General features: G+C 50.8%; 1 protein-coding gene across 2 annotated transcripts; it reads left to right on the plus strand.

Annotated features, from left to right (window-relative positions):
• The first annotated feature begins 1,077 nt into the window (after positions 1–1,077).
• Positions 1,078–20,239, plus strand: Pitx2 (paired like homeodomain 2). 2 transcript variants are annotated; one of them, XM_023710066.1, is made up of 4 exons: positions 1,078–1,234; positions 4,883–4,938; positions 16,470–16,675; positions 18,999–20,239. In XM_023710066.1, exons 2-4 carry the CDS (start codon positions 4,893–4,895, stop codon positions 19,560–19,562), a joined length of 816 nt encoding a protein of 271 aa, XP_023565834.1. In that variant the 5' UTR covers positions 1,078–1,234; positions 4,883–4,892; the 3' UTR covers positions 19,563–20,239. The 2 variants fall into 2 exon arrangements, with proteins under 2 accessions (XP_023565834.1, XP_004626735.1); XM_004626678.2 differs by lacking the exons at positions 1,078–1,234; positions 4,883–4,938 and adding an exon at positions 14,153–15,644.
• Positions 20,240–20,551: the final 312 nt, after the last annotated feature.

The following is a 20,551-nucleotide window of genomic DNA, read 5'->3' on the forward strand; positions in this document are numbered from 1 at the left end:
CCCATTCTCGCCAGGAACCTTAACCTCGTCATTTTAAAAAATGAGATATCCGTGACCCGGGGCGAACTTGTCGAGTGTAGGTATAGCAAAAGAAATTCTAGCCTCTGTGCGTTCGAGGTAGGCCAGCTCAACCCCTCACGGCGCGGGCCGGAGCGTGGCGGCTCCCACCTGCGCCCCGGCCCCGCGCGCCCCGTGTCCAAGGCCTTGACCTCCCACGGCCGCGGGGCTGAGTCCCGGCCTCCCTCGGCCTCCCGCGCAGGCCACGCCGACACCGGCGCGCTCCCGGCTGCCAGCCCATCTTCCCTCGCTCTCTCATCTTCGCAGATTTCTTCCAGGCCGTCCCACTGGCTGCTTCCACCTAGCCCCCACCCGCCACTCCTCCCTGGGTCGCCTCTCCTTTCCCTCCCCTTGGTCCCTGCTCGTTGACGGCTTTCCTCCGCCCGCAGCCTGAAGGGAGGTCACGCACGCACACTCGCACCGCACGTCTCACCCCAAGCAAACCCGGGCACTGGGTCCTTTGTTCCATTTCGTGGGCCACTTTCCCTGTCCCTTCCTCCCAAGCCGTCCCGATTTGGTCCCAGGAGTCGGTTTCGGTCTGCCCACGCCCGGGCCCTCCCCCTCTGATTTATTAGGGCTCCCGGGCTGGCGCGGATTCCTTTCTCCGCTCAGCTCCCATCCTCCCTCCCGGCCGTCCGCGCCGCCGTGGGGACGCGCGCCTGCAGCGCTCGCCGCGTCCCAGCCCCTGCGCGCCCGCTCGGCTGCCGCTTCTGCCCGGCTCCCTCGGGAGCGAGCATCCGGCCGCCGGCCCAGGCCCTCCCGGCCCGCTTCGCCCCCGCCGCTCCCCGCGCTCGCTCCCGGGCCGCGCTCGCTCCGGGCCGCCCGCCGCGCCGCCCGCTCTGGAGTTTGGCGGAATCTCTGCTGACGTCACGTCACTCCCCACTCGGCGTCGGAGCTGAGCGGAGAGCGGGATGAGAGGGAGGGAGGGGAGGGCGAGGGCGAGACCGGGCGAGGGAGCCGCAGAGGCGCGGGGAGAGACTGGCCGCCGCCGCTAGAGTTCGGACGCCCCGCGCCGCCGCCGCCGTCGCCGCCGCAGCACCCCTGGCCCCGCGGAGCCGCCTGCGCCTAGGCCTGGCCCCGGGCGCTCGCGCCGCAGCCCAGCCCGTCCTCGCCCGCTCGCTGGAAGCCGCCGGGAGGCAAGCGCGGGACGCGGAGGCAGCAGCGTCTCCGGTAGCTGGTAAGTGGAGGCCGCCTCTCCCGCAGGGATGTGAGATAATGCGAGTCTGCAGATTTGTTCCACTTCGGAGAATCTTCGCCGTGGGTGATTTGTGGCTCTCGGGCTGCGTCTCACCCGAGGTAACGCAGTTGGCGAGCAGACCTTGCAGAGAAAACCCTGTTCCTTGCGTCCTAACAGTCCACAGGCTGCTGAGCTCCTGCGGGAAGCCGGACCGCGGCTGGCATCTAAAACGAGGCATCGCCCCCGAAATCTCCGTGCCAACCCGGCAGGGACAAATCCTCGGGCCGAGGATTAGCGTTCTCGAGATAAAGGGCCCGGGACAAAGTTTCAGCTACTGGAAGATTAGCCCCGTCCCATTATTACCCTCTGGAAAAAAGAGATTCCATCTTTACAGGCAGTTAGTGACCTCTCAGGCTCAGTGAACTACCTGGGAGCCAGGCCTAGATGCCAAACTCCCACAATTACTTGGATTATAAATCCTTTAAATTGATCATTGGTCAACTCCAATCTTGCACTTAATGAGATACATATTAAATGGATGCAGCCGAGAGAACCATTTTCCAACAGGCGACTGAGGGGGGATGTAGATTCCAGTTGCCGAGAATTGCGTTCTTTTTTTTCACATTTAATCATCTTTCCAAAGCAATATAGAAATGAAACTATCATAGGATGCTGTTTTTTGCTCTCGTTTGTGCGATTATTCTGCCTTATTAAAATAACTAGCGAAAAACTTTTATGAATTCAAATTACAGGATTGTACACATTCTAAAACATTTTTCTGAAAAATTGATTTAGAAATATTCCTTGCATATTTTTAGATCATTAACCAGAACTGAAGATGCTTTTAGCACAGTAAATAGCATTTTGTAGTAAATCCATCTAAAATTCAAATGCAATAATGTCAAAGAAACAAAGCACATATGCAAAATAAACTGAGGGATTTTGCTGATGTATCATAAAATAAGCATAAAATATCCAAAACCAAACCTTTCTACAAGAGTTAAATGATTATTTCCTTTATGTAATGTTTTACTTTACCTGCGCAAAATTACTCTTTAGTTATTTGGGTGTTTTACCCCTTAAGTTAAGCATATTTATCTTCAGGTGCTTCTATGGTGTTGATACTACTTTAAAAGAAGGCTTACACATTGATATATATACAGAACTGCATTGAGCAATATTTTATTTTCCTTAAATAATTACCCACTGCAAATTAATTTACTGGCTAATCACACCAATTTAGCTTATTTAAAACATATGGTTTCTGCTGCTTATTCCTAAATTTTTCGTCAAAAATTCTGTTACAGGATAACAAAGTAAATAGAAAGGAAGAAGTGTAAAAGGATTTTAAATTATTAAAACTATGTTTTTCTCAAATTTTATTCTTGTGTCGGCCATCAGAAAATTATTTTTAAGCAAAAATTTTTAAGGTTTGCTGTCTGTCTTGCCACTGTGGGCGTGTGCACGCCAACTTCACTGTAGTGCTTTTTAGCGTGGTGATAACACAGAAGCACAAGTTAGCCAAAACAAGTTGCTTGGCATATACGTTCCAACCAGGACATGAACTTTTGGGGCGAGGAGAGATTCCCATCAGGAAAACCTTCAATCTCACCTCAATTTGTGAGATTAGCCATAGAAACCAATCCAAAAGACTGGCAGAAAAATGTGTCACATAAGTCTTGTCTTGACAGGGCAAGTTTAAGAATCATCCACAGAAACTGGAGGACTCCCTAAAAATTATCTCTCACAGTTATTTAGATTGAATCTGTCTAGTAGGCCTAGTCATTCAGAGAATCATAAAATGCAGGTCTCAGAGCTCGCTTTGACTGCAAAACGATCCCGAAGTCACAAGGATGAACAGGAGTGAGCTAAGGAACACATCTTGACCTTCTTTCAGTCCTGAAGAGTAGAGACCTATGGGTTCTTCAAAATTTGCTTTGTATTTGCTTCTTTCAGGCTTCAGCACCAAGCATGGGGGGCAGGGGCTAACCAACTGACTCAACACCCCAGACCTAATCTTTTTCTTTTGTATATTTTACTCCTTTAAAAAATAAAAACTATTCACATTTACCATCTACAATGCTCTGGCTACCGGCTAATAATGCAGCCAGTTCAGACGTATATAAAAAAAAAAAAAGATTATCGAAATGATGATGACATGCAAATTTCCCCTGAAATTATCATAAGTAAACATTTGAAGTCTGGACTAATAAAATCCCATCTGTGTTACTTCATATCGAGTTAGTAGAAAGCGGTGATAATGAATTTTGTAATATCTCACGAACAGACATCTCAATCAGGGACTAATCCTGTGATTTCACTGCAGAATCACTAAATCTGGAGCCGCCAAACTGCTACTTCTGGGCCCTTGGGTCCACGAGGACCAGCAGAGTCCCGCCTGGGCACCCGCTAGCTGGCGAGGGACCTGCCTGGTGGTCTGTCACCACCCTTAGATCCCCAGCCTCACACTGCACAGGGCAGCCTCCCCTCGAGGCAGTGATCTTGGCCAGAGGGCCCTAGAGCTGGGCTGGCTCCATGAGAGTGAGCACAGGGAATCGTCACCACTCAGGCCAAAGCAGGGTGCAGAATCAAGCTCTCCACCATGCACACTTACACCCCAGCCAGGTCCCCTAGCACACCCTGTGCAGACAGATGGGAACTGAGATCCAAGGGGACTGGGTAGCCCAGGACCTTCTTTCTTTTCCTGTCGTTAAAACAGTTCAGGCTCTTCTGCCCACTGGATGAGAATATCCCCCTCCCAGTGCACTGCCTGCCACCCACCTCTCTGGGTTTGCCTGTGGCAAGGAAGGGGGGCCGAGCGTGAAGCGCTTTGTGAGCTGTGGTTGGAAATTTGAAAAACATTTGGCTTGCCTGGGAGGGGAAAGGAAAGAACCGGGCGCAGTTCTCCCAGGCCTCTTGTCCGTGCGCGGTAGGCAGGCAACAAACCCTCCAGGAACCGGCGCTCTAGCTCTCCTCTCCTCGCTCAGTCCACCCAGTCTCTCTCCTCTGCGATCTTAAATCATACTTTAGGGTAAATAGATGGCCCGGATGAGTATCTCCAGGGAAAAGTGTGACTAAATATGGAAAAGTGGCTTCTGCCAGACAAGAGGCCCAAAATCCGCTCGTGCCTAGGCTGACTGCGCCTGCTTTTCCAGTACAGAGAATGTGGGGCGCTGCCTGTGCTAGCAAGGTGTTCTGCAAATGTTTGTCGAGGTTTACAAAGGGACAGACACTGTTCCAGGAAGTTCTTCCCAAAGAGGGGCTTGGCCTCCACCCACCCCCTAATTGCATATATGTTTAAGGTTGCTCCCCATCACACCCACCCTTGAAAGTGGCCTCACAGCCTGGCCAAATCACTGTGGTCTTTCATCAGCTCCAGCCCCTGGCTGGGCCTGCTAGCTGCAACTCTTAGTAGTGATCATCTGGTCCGTATTCAGAGGTCCTGGACGGGAGGCTGGGCTGCGGGTGCTGGGGGGGGGGGGGGCAGCTAGAGGCTGTCAGCTCACAGAAACACAACTGCAACTCGGTACCCAGCAAGCGCCAAACAGCTAAAGTTGCCTTGACCTCTCCCCAAGTAGCCTCCGCAGCGCCCCGCGCTTCTTCGATGGCCGCAGCTCCTCACAGTTCTCTCTCGCTTGTGTTTTGCAGATAACGGGGAATGGAGACCAACTGCCGAAAACTGGTGTCGGCGTGTGTACAATTAGGTAAGAGCTCGATTCTGCAGCCCAAACCCCTGGGCCGGAGAGCGCTCCATGCCGGGGCAGCGAGAGGGCACCACTGAGTCAGCGGTGGGCCGGTGAGGGGCGTTTTCCTAGACAGCGAAGAAATCAGCTGGAGCACAACCGCTGCCTGCGCTTAGCGGGGAGGTCTGGGAGCGGCGGCCGAGGAGGAAGGGGTAGGGGCCCTGACCCTGCTCCCGATTGGAACCGCCAGCAACCATCGAACATCCAGAGAGCGGGCTGCTCCGCGCTGCGCTGCGCTGCGCTGCGAGCGCATCCGGAGGGTGGGAATGCGGTCCGCATTCGCCTCTAACTACGTCCTGCCTTTTGTCCCTCTTTCTCCTGTTTCTTTCTCCTGTCCCTCTTTCTCCCTGTCTCGCTCCCCGCCCCGGACCTGGGCTTTTTTACGCCGCGGTCCCCATGGCCCCTCTTGCACGTGGGTCGGGTGCGTGTGCGGCCCAGGCGTGCAACCGGCGGCTGTTGAATGTCTCTTCTCCAAAGACTCCGAAATCAAAAAGGTCGAGTTCACGGACTCTCCCGAGAGTCGAAAAGAGGCAGCCAACAGCAAGCTCTTCCCAAGGCAGCAGGCCGACGCCAATGGTAAGGCCTTGAGGGAAGCGCAGGCCGCGCACTGGGCAGTGGCCTCAGGGACGCTGGGCCTCGGGCGAGGCGGCTCCAGAAGGCGAGGCTGCCAGACCCGGCGCCGCTGCTGCTTGAACTTAGACACTTGGCCTCTGGGTGGGACGGGCAGCAGCCGTCCCGGGGACGTTAATTCCTCTCCCCAAATTATACTGCACTCTGGAGACCCAACAGCTCTCCCTCTCGCTCCCTGTGGTCTGATCCCCTGCTAGCGCCCCATCCCACTTCGGCTCCTCGAGCGGGCGTGCAAAAGTGGTCCAACAGCGACCTCTGTCGCTCGCCTTGTCCCACTGCGCCCGGCCCCACTAGGACCCACCGCGTGCCTGAGGCTTTTAGACAAGCCCCACCTGGGCTGTGGGCGCAGAGTGCATCGCTGAAGATGAGCGCCCGAAAAGCGCGCGGGCGTAGACTGCCTTCCATGGCGTCGTCTGAGTGCCAGGCCGCAGCCCAGCCCTAGTGCAGCCCCGTACGCGGCCGTCTACGCGCGCCTGCCTGCTGCGTGGGGCCAGGCCTCAAGAGTTTATGGTCGCCGGATTGTCCGGTTGCACCTCGGACGAAGAAAGGAGCAAGGCCGAGCAAAGTCTATTGGCTTGTGTCAAAAGTTAGAAAGTCTCCAGCCCACTGCACAGGCTCAGGCTGGATTGAAACGTGTCCTTCAGTAGTGTGCACGCCCGGTGGGCCGTACGTAAGCGACGGCGGGGGAGGGAGCTTCTTTTGGAATACAAGAAAAACTCAAATTTACTGTTCACTGTGTTCTCCGAGGTTTCCAGGCTTGGTAATAAATAAGTGCCTAGCTTTAGGAGGTTGTTGACCTTTGATAGTGTGAGGAGATAAAGCCCCCACAGCCTCGGCCCCTAACTCCTCCTTCCGGATTAAAAAGTAAGGCCACAAATGTAATGTGTGTCAGAGGAGAAGGATTGGGAGGCCCACCAAGTAAACAACTAGCGTTAGCAAGAAGAAAATAGGACCTACGCTGGGGCTTCCCTGTGTGCCTGGGAGTAAAAGCGTGATTTGCTGGAATAAAACGTCTGCACCGGTGGCCCCGGCCCCCAACGCTGCACTATCGCGAGTGTCCTGCTGGGCCGGTTAAACGCTCACTTGTGCAGGATTAACCCCATGGGGTTAAATGGGGGCAATGCAGAGATAATGTCGGCTGATTTCTGTCATTAAGACTGTGTTAAATTCTTCTTCTGTTTGATAATCGGTCGTAAAAATAAATTATTAGACCGGAGAATGTTTGGAATATGGTTAAAAATCAAGGGTAGCGACGAGTCCGGGAAGAGTGGTTGGGGCAGGAGCAGGCAGGGCTCCAGCGCCGGACCTGGGGAGCTCTAGCCTCGTTCATCTTTGCCTGGGGCCGACAGGTCTGCGTGGAGCTGAGGCCAGAGTCGGCGGCATCGCGAGGAACCCGGGAGGCTCAGTTGCCTCTCCCCCTCCTCTTCCTCCTTCACACTCCCACCCAACCTGGGTTTCCTCAACCTCCCGTGACTTCGATGCCCTGGAAAGGGATAGGACCCCCTCGGAGGTGGAGTCTAGATGGTCGGATTTGACCAGGAATTACCTGAGACCTGGAGGAATCTTAGCCCTCGCTCTCCACACAAGCATTACTTTTTTATAATTAGCACACGAGTGCGCGTGTACATACACGCACACACACGCACGTACGGAACTAGTAATAATGAACAATTGTTTCCTTAAGCATTACATTTAGGCTCGAATTATTTTTTGTACACGGCAAAGGTTCTTCCCCTACCCTGCCAGTCGATCTGTTTTCTACCTTTTGGACCGAAGAGAAAAAATTGCTGCCCAAACATGTTTAATGCTACTAATTAAGAAGCAGCATGTGATGGGAAGAAATGCTGAAAATCTTGATTTTATTGGCTTTCCGAGAACTGGTTGGCAAAAAGAAAAAAAAATGGTAACACAGGAAAAGGCATCGATGAAAGAAGGCTGCTAAAGTACCCTTGACTGAGAATATGAGGTGATTTGAGGAATATGAAAATGCCCAGTCCCACCTGCTTTTAAAACAAAAGAATTTGTTTTCTGTAGCTTTTAGTTTTTATTTGCTTTAAAAAAAACAATACCTACAATAGCATGCTATTTATTAAGAAGCATTTGCTGTTCTGTCATTGGCACTACCCTCCTCTTCCTCCTTAAATAGGCGTCTTGAAGACCTGAGGCTTCTGATTAGGCGGGGGTGACTTGCAGTGCCCAGACCCTGCAGCTTCTTTCTCTCCCATTGGGTGGACCCAGAACCCAGCTCAGCCCAGGGTGGAGGGAGTGTGAGGGCAGCTTAACCCCTCTAAAGTCAGGAGTTTGAGAGATGGTTAATAGAGAAGTGGCTGGACGTGGGGGGGGGGGGAGCAGCTAAGTCACACCCCAGTTCAGAAGGAAGAGCTCCTCTGAGAACAGCCTGGGAAAGCAGAGACCCCTTTGCCCTCTCACTTTGGGGATCCTGAAAGCCAGTTTTGCAGAACTATCAACAAGGCATGGCCTTGACCTTCACACAGGGGACAGATTGCCCTTTCCTGTAGTGACTTGGAAAGTTTCTAGGGTGGCCACTCCAGGCTGAAAAGCCTGGCTTTGCCCTGGGACCAGGGTCAGGTACTTCCTCCAGCCTCAACCAACAACGCCATTTTAATTTCAAAGTAGCTCAGAGAATACTGCACTAAAAGTGCTGGACCCAAATCCCTGGTGTGTGCAGACTCCCAGGCCCTGTGAGAAGGACCTCCAGGCCCCATGCCTTCTCACCTGGTGACAGCTCAGTCCCAGTCTCTTTCAGAAGACAAGGCTCAATTCTGGCTATCCTGACAGTCACAGACACCCCTGTACCACGATTCACTCAGCACGTTTGCACAGTACAAGCCATGTGAACTCCCAGTGTACCTCCTGAAAGCAAATAATCAAGTGTCGCTTCCCCTTTATAAAGCAACTTTAACTCTCACGCAAATGCCATCCGGATCAGCCCAGATCATCTCTAGCAAAATGCAAAATGGTGGTACGTGGAGTAACAAACCCAGCCCAAGCAGCAACAGAGAAAAAAAAAAAAAAAAGTGACATTGAGGACTTACCCTGTCTGAGGGGCAAAGGACAGGTGCTTACTGAAGGTGGCATAAGGAAAAAAAAAAAAAAGGAGACCAGAGATCTGAGCAGTTTCCCTTTTTCTTTCTCCAACCCAACAATACCTTTACCGTCACCCCCACCAAATCTCCAGATTACTGGTCCAAGCACCAGCCAGAGGAAATGGTACCAATTGTCCAAAGGTGATCACTCCCCTTCCCCAATCCTGGGGCAAATGTCTTTACAGGTCGCGTTCCTCGATACTGACCCGTATGCGTTCAAAGTTTTTGAAAGCCGGTTCGGCTGTTACTCGGCACCGCCCGCTGTTAATATATGCAGCCGTTGCTAGAGCGACTCCCGGGAAAAGGAAATGTATAACGAAAGCTTATGCGTGAGCAGGAATATACTAATGGAACAATCTGATGTCTTCTTAATCCTATGTAAAAAGCTTTGTCGTCTTCCTAATATTGACTGAATGGGTAATTAATGGCTCTTCATCTAGGCGAATACCCAGTAATCCAAGATAGGCAAAAGACAACAAGCCCAAGGTAGAAGACAAAAGGCCCGACAGTGGCCACATGCCCCTCCCCAGGGTCTCCAACTAGGAAAGTTTCCTCTCTTGGGGAAAAAGGCAGAAGGGGGAGCCTATCACTGCCGTTTCTGGGTTAGACTTGGCCACTCTGCACCTTGCTACCTATCCTGCCTCCCCCCTCCAATCCTTCCCTTTTCCCCTGACCCTCTTAGGATCCTGGTCCTGTATGGCCCTTCCTACGTTCTTGTTTCCCAAGACTTTATTTTCACTAGGGGACACAACTGGTCACGAACAACCCCTGAGTGACACCTAAGGTTTCCAAACACTTATCAGTAGACCAGGCTCCATCCTGATTTGTGTAGCAACTCCATTATTTTACAGTCCAATGCTAGGAGTCTATAAAGAGCGAGGTAATTGGGAATAGAACAGAGAGAAGAAACAAATGGAAATAGAGTGTATGAATGTTGTGTATGTCTCTGTGTCTGTCTGTGTGTCTGTGTGTCTGTGTATCTGTGTGTCTGTGTGTCTGTGTGTGTGTGAACCATGAGGCTGAGGGCATCAACTTCTTTTCGAGGCTCTGACATGAAGGGTGCCTATGTTCCTCCCAGCATGTTTTGAACAAGCTGACATTTTAATTTAAACCTTTAGAAGTAATATATTACTTGGGTTACTACAATGAGGTAGGTTCTTTTTTTTCGTCAGCTGACAGCTTTTAAAATATTATTTCACTAGGGAAATAAAAGCTTCATCTCAGATTATAGGTAGGTATTTTTGGATTTATGTGATTTATGGTCACCATGACAACTAATGCTGAATGTTAGCTACCAGCATGTCTGGGAGAGAGAAAAACAGAAAAGAAGAGAATGAGAAAAAAAAAATTAAGGGAGGATGAACATCAGCTGAAAAGAGTGTTTTAATTTAATTGTTTTTAAAGTGACTTCAGTTAGCCCCTTGCCATGTCTTTGTCTCCAAGCCTGGATGTATTCAATCTCCAATTCATTCTGTCTCTTTCTCTCCATCCTTTCCTCTCCCCCCCCCCATCTCATTAAGACAGGTACACTGTACCATCTTTTTATTTTAAATACTTCCTAAAATAGTTGCTTTCTAAAGATTAAGTGAGTGCCTAGTGAGTCTACCACACTCACATGTGAGTGTGTGAGGAAGTAAAGGGTGCATATTGGTTCAAGTACATCAAAACCTTTTCTTCAAATTCTCTCTGGGCTCTCTCTGGAGTGCATACCTCCCACGAGGACCCCTCCCCAGTAATCTCAAACTTCAAAAGTGTGAGCAACTACAGCTTGTGCATCAGAAATGGGTGTCATTTGTAGGGATCCAGCGATATCTGGTCCACATGACCCAGTACATCTACAGAGTTCTGATTCCAAAAAGAACCCACCCCTTTTGCAAAACCCCATTTAGGAAATGAGAAAACGTCACCTCAAAAAAGCTTTTTATTTTTTGGTCAGTTTCTTGGCTACAAGGGGAAGGGACACTGTCCAGTTAGGGTTCATGCAGGGAAAACCTGGTGGTAGGAGAGGAAAGGCCACTTCTGGAAGCGTGGGGTGCAAGGTCTCCACCTGACCTCAGCCTCCCACTCCCATGCACACTCATAGCACCTGTCTCAGCTGTAAGCTGGGCGAGTGGCTTCGTCCTTGAGCTGGCCTGACCTGGGCTGGGCTGAGTTGGGCTGGGCAGGACTCCTGCTCCATGGCCTGACAGCTCAGAGAGGCATCTAATTGAACCATCATCGAGGTGAGCTCTGGGCAGATTCTTTCCAAAACTGGGAGATTGTGTGATTGGACCCCAGCCCACAGTGGACCAAAATTAGGAAAAGTGGCCTGGCCACCTTGCCTGACTGCTTACCACCAAGGCCTGAGGGGGTTTGCGCAACTCACACTAAAGAGTGTGAAATTAAATAAGACTTTAAGACTGGTAATCAGTGGCAAATACAGCTCAGAACACGCCTGACCCCGTGTCACATTTTCTTCCTGGAGGGTCTTTCTTTGAAAAAGCTGGAAAGAAAATCCAGCTGAGATGACCCCCAAGTCTCTTGGACTCCAACCTCAACCTCACACTGGGCTTCCTTTCCCTGCCCTGCTCAGGAGGCGAGTACGGCAAAGACTCTTTTTTTCTGGATAGAAAAATTGTCCTAGGGAAGCTGAAATTCTGGTGATTTCTAGAGCCCATCCAGAAGAATCCAGTCGGAAGTCACAGTGCCAAACTCAGAAAATATATAAGATGTCTTGCCTTCCGGTGAAACCTTCTTCATCCATGCGCCTGTCCCGTATGCAAGGCTTACAGAGATTAAGTTTCCAGTCCTTCTCGCCACCATGACATTCTCCTTAAAACAGATTTCTTGGACTCCGCACACATCCTTCTTCTCCCTGTCTACACTTCTTATATTGGTGTTTTGTTGCCATTCTTGGAAGGATCCTTTTGGGTCAGGAAAGAGCATCACCGGATCGAAGATGTTCAGAGTGTTAAAGTGATAAACAGATAAGCAGAGGGTTGGACCTCCCTCCAGATGAAAAAATGCAAATAAAATTCTTGTTTTGAGTTCACCGTTTAGAGATCTGGAGATTACAGTGTATATGTCTTATATATAGTATAATGAATGCATCGCATTTATCTGCGTATACATACACTGTATATGTATCTAGATACATATGTGTGTATATAGCATGCATGTGTGTAATACAGATAAATATGCATACACATTCACACTGTGGGCAACTGTTTTCAATGAGTATTCTTTAGATAATTTCTGACCTAGCTTCTTGATTCAGCATATCCACACAATTTAAGATCCCCTATGTTTTTTGGCTTTCGCGGCTGCCCACAGATACCTGGCAATTCCAACATCTGCCATGCTTACTCCTGAGGTGGAACCCTCTTTGGAGGCTCCTTGGAGCCCTCCATGTGTGTGTATTTGTCATGATGAAAGTTCCATCAGAAGTGCAGAGCTACTGGAGCTTAAAGCCAAAGTCTGTGGGTTTAATGAGAGATGGACTGGGAAATCTATATGGCTTTGTGAAGCTTCTCAGCTTTCCAGAATAAGAAGTGGTGAAAAACAGCCCACAAGGCTCTAAAAACGTTCTGTATCTCCGGAGTTTGAATCTTACGACTAAGAAGAGCATTTGCTCAGTGCAGTGGAGGATTTTTCTTTTTTTGAAATGATGGAGTCTCTTGGTGAAATGAAATTTTAAGGGGGCATGATGTGGAGTGGCCCACAGCTATACCGAGGTTTAAAGGAAGAAACTGGAATATGAATAGTAAACACGTTGGGCAGAAAAGAGCTGGATTCATATTGACTTAGGTGTAGGTCACTGGCTGGCGGTGCAATGGGAGAAAATATTTACTTTACACATATACTTTATGATCTTGGTGGAATTAGAGGAAATTCAATAAGAAAATGGCTAGAAACATTTAAAGCCCTTATTTAAAAGACTTAAGCAAATTAGAGTCTTATCAGATTAAAAACCACTACAAATGTAAGAGCATTGTCTTCAGCGGAACACTGTGGGGTCTGGAAAGGAGCTTCTCACCAAATCTCAGGGATAAAATGCGTCATTTAAGCACCAGATAATGAGCAGAATGTAAATTAATTTAACCTTCTTTACCAACAGGCTGCTGGTGTAATATGTGTAATTTAGTGATAAGATTGCGGGTCCTAAGACAGCTAGATGTGGGAACCTCAGTTAATGTAGACCTGTCACATGGGGTGCTTCTGCTCTGAGCAGGCATGCATGTATGTGTGGAATGAGGTGAGAAGTGGGATAAAAGGTTAAAAGCAGAAATGCTGATTCAAGCCTGACAAGGAAGAAAGTTCCCCCAGCAGCTAATTTCTTCTTACAGTGGGATAGTGCTGGTTTGAAGGGACCAGGTCTCAGACTGCTTTCAAGTGAATTTCAGACATAAGAAGAATTGCAGATCAGAGTAGGGTTGTAGGGAAGAGGTTGGGAGGTGAGTGGGATCTGCTGCCTGCTTGTCTGCTCAGTCCCAGACTGAATAGATTTCCCAATCTTGTGAACAAGGACTAGGAGGGGTTTTCTGAAAATACCTCATACTGCTGTTGCAAATCATTGACTGTAATGTCAAACAAATACACATTCAAGGAGGATAACACTAACTCCACAATAAAACAATCGCAGTGCAGAAACCCAAGGAGATTACTTTGTGTTCTCTGGCAGATCTAAGCCGGGGAACAAAGGACTTTTTTTTTCTTTCTTTCTTTTTCCCCCTGGTGCTCTTGCTTGAGCTCAGGGCCTCAGGCTTGGTAGGCAAGAGCTCTACCACTGAGCTACATCTCCAGGCTGACCAAAGGTTTTCAAAAATTGTTTTGAGTGTTAGGACTTCTTTTTGAAATTTCTTTGGAAATTAAATTGCCTTAGGAATAGTGCTGTAAAGGGTTGAGGACCCCAAAGGTGATTTTTATTGTGCTTTGTTTTGTACAGTGAATAAGGCTCTGCCTTTCCTAACTGAGGAGGGGCCTCAGCCCACACACTGCTGCTTCTGCCTGCTTTTACTTTAATGATTCAAGACAGCCTTGACTCCTAGGAAAAGAAAATGACTGTTAAAAATTATCCTTGAAATTGGTTATTTGGCAACATTCTTAATTGTATGGAAATACATTAAAGCATATTTTATATATAATTAGCTCAAGGTTGTTGATTCTGCGGCTTTATGGATTTGAATTTGATTGATAATAAAGTAAACAAGAGAGTCGAATTTAAAGCGTGGCTCTCTCGGGTTAGGACGAGCTTAATACAGTGTACAAGGAATTTGAAAGATCTAGGATATGTGTCTTAATCAACGTTAAGTAGAATGGATAAGCTTTCAGCATTTTGAAAACGCTGGGTTAGGGTTTCTATTCTATTGTGTGTGTTCTGTCTGGGGACTAATAAGCATTACAGAGGACGTGATTTGAGGCGACTTTTTATTCTTTTGTAAATCCAGATTGAACTACCAAGCAGTTGTTCGTTTAAAGTCAAGGTAATTTTCTTTTGACGGGTCCTTTTTCTTCTCGATTTCTAATTTATTAGCCTCCCTTCCCGGGGCTCTATCTTCTTGGCAGTGAAAGTAAAGCTGCTTCAGATTGGCGCAGGCGTTCACCTGGCAGGCAGTTTTAAAAACTTTAAATTCGGAAAGGTGATTTGCTGATGTTTTTAATATTTTGCAGTTTCAGGTAGCATATCTCTTTCTGCACGGAGCGGGAGGGGTTGCAATTGGAACTGATATAGAGACACAAGGGGGGGGGGCTGGCGTGTTGAGCCCTGTACCTTTCCCCCCTAGGCCTTCTTGCTCCTTTCTCCCAAGCCATCGATTCCTAGCTATCTCCCCACCTCCAAGTTCTAACTAAAGCTGATCGCCTCCGGCCGGGCGGAGCAGAGTTCCCGGGAGCGCGCCTGTGTGGCCCGGGTGGGCCCGGCGCGCGTCAGCCCGTCCCACGCCGCTGATAGGTGCACGCGGGCCAGCCCTCGCCGTGGCCAGGGCGCCGTGATTGGTGTGGGGCCGCGTCACTCCCGCCCGCCGAGGGTCCGGAGGAGGCGGAGGCACAGAGGGCTGGGGAGGGCCGCGGCGGAGTGACGTCTTGCAGCCGGGAAGCCCGCCTCTGGTTTTAAGATGCTGGGCCGACAGGGAAGCGCGGAGCCGCAGAGCTTGTCCGTCGACCGCCCGGGTGGCTGGCGCTGAGCTGCGGTAGCCCCGGCCCCGGTTCGCCGGCGCTGGGGACGCGCTGCGCAGGGGCGCTCGGGAGCGCTTGGGGTGCGCTTGGCCCACGCCGCCGCCGTCGCCGGGATCGGACACCAGCTACCTGTCCCTGTCAGTCTCCAAGCTTGCTGTCAAGTTGTTTGCTCGCGGGGCGGGCTGAGCGCGCCGCGTTAGCCTTCCTCATTGGAGGGGTACAGGGAGGGAGGGAGGGAAGAAGGGGGTCTTGCCCATTCTTGTTTCGCTTTTGGAGCTTGGACGCCCGCTCCTTAAAGACGCTACGTGCGGTGCCGCCTGCCCACATCCCCATGCCTCCGTTTGCCCGCTGACTTTTGGCCTCCGGACTCTCCTGCCTGGAGCCTCCTGAAGCAGAGGGGGAGACTTGGCTCCGGAATTCTGCGGGGGCTATATCCTCCCGCTCCTCCTGCAGTGGCCACCGTGAGGCAGCTCTGCGCCTGGAGCGCGCGACCCACAACACCGGGCGGTGGCCGCGGGGACTTGGAGGGCGGCGGCCCGGGATCCGGAGGGCAGCACGTTCTCTCGTCCATGAACTGCATGAAAGGCCCGCTGCACTTGGAGCACCGAGCAGCCGGGACCAAACTGTCGGCCGCCTCCACGTCCTCCTCCTGTCACCATCCCCAACCTTTAGCAATGGCTTCGCTGCTGGCCCCAGGCCAGCCCCGCTCCCTGGACTCTTCCAAGCACCGGCTAGAGGTGCATACCATCTCCGACACCTCCAGCCCGGAGGCTGCAGGTAAGGCGCCGCGCTGCACCGCGCCGCGCCGCCGGGTGTACACTAGAGTGGGGCGGCCCGCGCCACCAACTCCAGCTGTCCGAGGAAATGGCCCCTCCTGGGGAGGCGAGGTGGGAGTGGTCGTCCTGCGAGCTGCCCGCGGGACTTCCGGGAGCCGGGTGCGAGGACCTAGTCTCTTTCGTTCTCCCTTCAACAGACCCTTTCCTCCCGTTCCTACCCTGGCCTGCGTCTGTTTTCTGAGTCTCCGGAGTCCCAGAATCTCGATTTTAGGACGTTCCCCAGGCCTCCCCACATCAGTCCTGCTCTACCCTCTGCTTTCAGCTCGGGAGGAGCTAAGATCCTTAGAAAAGTATTTTTCCAACTACTCAGAAAAGAGCTTGGCAAAGAGGCATTTCTCCTGCCGAGCTTGGGTGCCCAGCCACATCCCAACATCTACTTTCCCGGCCTTCCCAAACCTTGTCGAAATCTGAGCTTTCCTCGTGGGGAGTCTGTGAAACGCGCGCGTGTGCGCGTCTCAGGAGAGTTGGTGTGTCTGCGCGGAGGTGTATAAATATACTTGAAAGCACCGGCTATAAAAAAGAGCATGCCGCCAGCGTGAGATAAACATGTAAATAAAATGTGCAGAGCGGGGGGGAGGGGCGGGGACGGGGCGCGCACCCACACTTCGACCTGCACACCGGGGCGCAGCGCTCCCTGCGGCGCGGAGCCGCAACGCACAAACACCCTCCGGCTCCCGGTCGACCCCTCGCCGTCCCTCTTGCCCAATCCAGCAGGGGCTCGGGTGATTTGTAGGCTGACCCAAATGGTTGTGTGTGTCCTCTGCAGAGAAAGATAAGAGCCAACAAGGCAAGAATGAGGACGTGGGCGCCGAGGACCCGTCCAAGAAGAAGAGGCAGCGGCGGCAGCGAACTCACTTTACCAGCCAGCAGCTGCAGGAGCTAGAAGCTACTTTCCAGAGGAACCGCTACCCAGACATGTCCACGCGCGAAGAGATCGCCGTGTGGACCAACCTTACGGAAGCCCGAGTCAGGGTAAGAGCCAGTGGGCAAGGTGGAGCTGCAGGCCTTGCTGATCAGGGATCTGGGGCTCTGATGGGGAGCAGGTCCGCTAGCGGAAGGCCTTCAGCCTCGCAGCGGGTGGCGTGGTTAGGGGCTTGAGCTCCCCTCTCTCCCTTGCTGTGCTCGTGTCGGGACACAGGCACCGCGCACTGCCTAGCCGGCGCCCAGCCCGCGCCCTCCTGGGCTGGGCCACGTGGGCATTCTTCTGCAAAGGGCATTGTGTTCCCCGCTTGCAGTCACCAGAGGAGCACTAATAACATTCCTGCCAGCCAGGAGCTACGAACAGGCTCCAACCTGTGGGCCTTTAACAAGGAAAAACCCGCCAGAGACACCAAGGTTTGGCCCTCCCTGGGGAGCCTGCACGGCGGCCTGGCCCAGGCTTTTCTCTCGATGAGTTCCATACAGCCCTTTGGGGTGTCTTTTTTTTTTTTGGTTTTCTTTTGAGGAGGGCATTCAGAGCTCTCTTACACCCTGCCTCCTGATTTGTGGTCTCTGGAAGTCAAGCTTTAATGCACAGCTATTATTATTCTGCCGGTTTTCTTAGAAGAAAAAAAGCAGAAAGTTTTCAGTTTGGTTTATTTATGTTTTCTCAGGAGTTGAACTCTTTGAAAACCGATAACCCCTTCTAATTATAATCATAGGTTTATAAAAAAAAAGAAAGAGCTTACCTTAATTTTGTAGCAAATCTGAACTTTATAGATTGGCAAAAATATGAATTTAAATTACCCAATAGCGACATCCTGATTTATGTCGACGGTGGAATATTTAAAATTTGTTAGGATTCTGGAAGCAAAAGAAAGCAGAGCCAAAAAGCATCCAGAGGCTGTAAAGTTTACGAAAATATTGTTCTGCGTGTAAAATAATGAAGTTCCCGATTAAAAAAATAGATACCAGTAAAAACGAAAAGAATAAAAAAGCAAAATCAGCTCCAAAGCAGAGGTAATGGACTCTCCGGTGGCACTTGCTCAGTGTATGAGCTGAGCTGGTTGATAAAGAGCCAGAGGAACTAGAAGTGGTTTTAGTTTAACCGCCTGGAGCTTGCACCCGCCTGGGCCGCGTGGTCGTGGTCGTGCAGGGTCAGTCTTCATTAGCCTTCTGGAGCATCAGGGAACGGGTCTTGCACCTTCGCTTTCCTCCTGGGCAAAGTCTAGAGGACCTAGGGTAGAAATGGAAAGTAATTAAAATGAAAACACAATTTGGGCTCCGTAGAACCTTCAGAAAGCCCTCCCAATCCCTCCAGGCTTCTGTGCAGCTCCCCCAGATCCTGGGCCACTAAACCAGGCTCTCCTCCCCTGAAGCGGTGCCTTGCCTGCCCCAGGGTTGCCGGGAGTGCTTTTTATAGCAGACGGGTCCAGAGAGGAAGGGCAATGGAAAGCAAATCCAGAATGAAAGGAAAAAAAGAAAGAAAGCGGATTAGGCAGCTGGGCCTGGGGAGATGTGTAATGTGAAACAGCACCGTAGTCAGCTCTGAAACATCGTGGGCCAGGCTTCGTCCCAATACACAAAAGCCCAGACTGTCGGCGTGATGTGGATTGGAGTGGGGTTGTGGTGGGGCCACCAGCTGTGGTTGGGGGTTGGCGAGCCTAGGTGAAACCTGAAAAGCCATGCCCGGGCTGGGCCCAAGGTGGGTGGAAGGAGGTCAGGTGGGGTACAGGTACATGGATCCTGGGTCCTGGAATTTTGCACACCAAGCTCTCCACATTCAAGGAGAGGAGGAGGTGGTCTTTTGTGTTTTATTGGATAGTTTTCTGGGAGGAATGTCTGGTCCCAGCATTGAAAGGTTGCCGGCTGGGGATAGGAGTGAGGTACAGGTCCTGGAGAATGGACAGCAGACAGAGCAGGTTCCCCCTTGCCCTCTCAGCCCTTTTGGAGGATACTAGGCCTGTGGGTTTGGAATGGAAGCAAGTTTCTGAGGTGGTCCAGGCTGGTTTGGGCAGGGAACCAACTGACCCTGGTTATTTTACAGTAAGTGTTCTTGGACCCCAAGGAGATCTGGCTTGGTGATCGGGCTACCCACAGGCCTCGAGGCGCTTGACTGGAGTTTGTGGTGCAGCTCAGAGGCCGACCTGGCTGGGCCCCTTGCCCCTGACCGAGGTGGGGTGGGTAAATAAGTCCTGCCGGTACAGGGCATGGACAGCTGTGGCCTACGAGATGAGGGGGTGGAGTGGTGAGGTGTGTGTGCATGCAAGAACTCAAGAGTGCCTGTCTGAAGCGGCCTCCTGGTGCTTTCCATGACCAAGTGTTTACTAATCAGAGCTGTGGCTTCTGTTTGCCCACCCCTTCCCGCCCATCCCAGGTTTGGTTCAAGAATCGCCGGGCCAAATGGAGAAAGCGGGAGCGCAACCAGCAGGCCGAGCTGTGCAAGAACGGCTTTGGGCCACAGTTCAACGGGCTGATGCAGCCCTACGACGACATGTACCCTGGCTACTCCTACAACAACTGGGCCGCGAAGGGCCTCACATCGGCCTCCCTGTCCACCAAAAGCTTCCCCTTCTTCAACTCCATGAATGTCAACCCCCTGTCCTCGCAGAGCATGTTCTCTCCGCCCAACTCCATCTCGTCCATGAGCATGTCGTCCAGCATGGTGCCCTCGGCAGTGACGGGTGTCCCGGGCTCCAGCCTCAATAGCCTGAATAACTTGAACAACCTGAGCAGCCCGTCACTGAATTCCGCAGTGCCGACGCCTGCCTGTCCTTACGCGCCGCCAACACCCCCTTACGTTTATAGGGACACGTGTAATTCGAGCCTGGCCAGCCTGAGACTGAAAGCGAAGCAGCACTCTAGCTTCGGCTATGCCAGCGTGCAAAACCCCGCATCCAACCTGAGCGCTTGCCAGTACGCGGTGGACCGGCCTGTGTGAGCTGTGCAGCCGGGGTCCTGGGACTGCTGGCCGCCTGGAGGGGCCACCCTCCATGGAAAGACTGGGAGTTGCGCTAGAAGGTCATGGGCACTAAGGAAAAGAAGATGTAGGGAGAAAAGGAAACCACTGAATTCAAGAGAGCTCCTTTGATTTCAAAGGAATGTCCTCACTGGCTGACACTTTTTGCGAAAAGTATTTCCAGCAGTTGCAAGGACAGAGACACTCAAATGTTTGACTGGATATGACATTTTAACATTACTATAAGCTTGTTATTTTTTAAGTTTAGCATTGTTAACGTTAAAATTACTGAAAGGATGTATATATATCGAAATGTCAAATTAATTTTATAAAAGCAGTTGTTAGTAATATCACAACAGTGTTTTTAAAGGTTAGGCTTTAAAATAAAGCATGTTATACAGAAGCGATTAGGCGTTTTCGCTTGCAAGCAAGGGAATGTATATACTAAATGCCACACTGTATGTTTCTAACATATTATTATAAAAATGTGTGAATATCAGTTTTAGAATAGTTTCTCTGGTGGATGCAATGATGTTTCTGAAACTGCTCTGTACAACCTACCCTGTGTATAACATTTCGTACAATATTATTGTTTTACTTTTCAGCAAATATGAAAAAATGTGTTTTATTTCATGGGAGTAAAATATACTGCATACAAATCGGTCTGGATTCTTTCTCCCTTCCTCTGTCGCCTGGCAGGGGTGTTCTCAGTCACCCCTGCCTCCTAAACAAACCAGTCTCCTCTGCCTGCCTTGTTAAACATACAGGGCAGCAATACTTATTTAAATTTGGTAGAAATAAATTATAGCCATTCATCAGAAACTAAAAGGAGAGGGCACTCTGAGAAGAAGGAAAAACAACCCAGCGAAGTCCGGTCTTGCCTCCCAGATTTTGCTTTGGGTTAAACGCAGAGGATTCCATTATGGCTAGCGGACTGTGAGAAGGAAGGTGAGAGAAATTTCCAAGTATGC

This window comes from Octodon degus, unplaced genomic scaffold, assembly GCF_000260255.1.
Source record: "Octodon degus isolate 3935 unplaced genomic scaffold, OctDeg1.0 scaffold00016, whole genome shotgun sequence".
NCBI classification, from domain to species: Eukaryota; Metazoa; Chordata; class Mammalia; order Rodentia; family Octodontidae; genus Octodon; species Octodon degus.

What these genes read in the sequence shown, in the direction of transcription:
- Pitx2 (XM_004626678.2), top strand. Translation starts at nt 15,437, where the DNA reads ATGAACTGCATGAAAGGCCCGCTGCACTTGGAGCACCGAGCAGCCGGG. An exon ending in CTCCAGCCCGGAGGCTGCAG is followed by an intron (nt 15,645 to 16,469) that starts GTAAGGCGCCGC and finishes TGTCCTCTGCAG; the next exon opens with AGAAAGATAAGAGCCAACAA. An exon ending in TTACGGAAGCCCGAGTCAGG is followed by an intron (nt 16,676 to 18,998) that starts GTAAGAGCCAGT and finishes CGCCCATCCCAG; the next exon opens with GTTTGGTTCAAGAATCGCCG.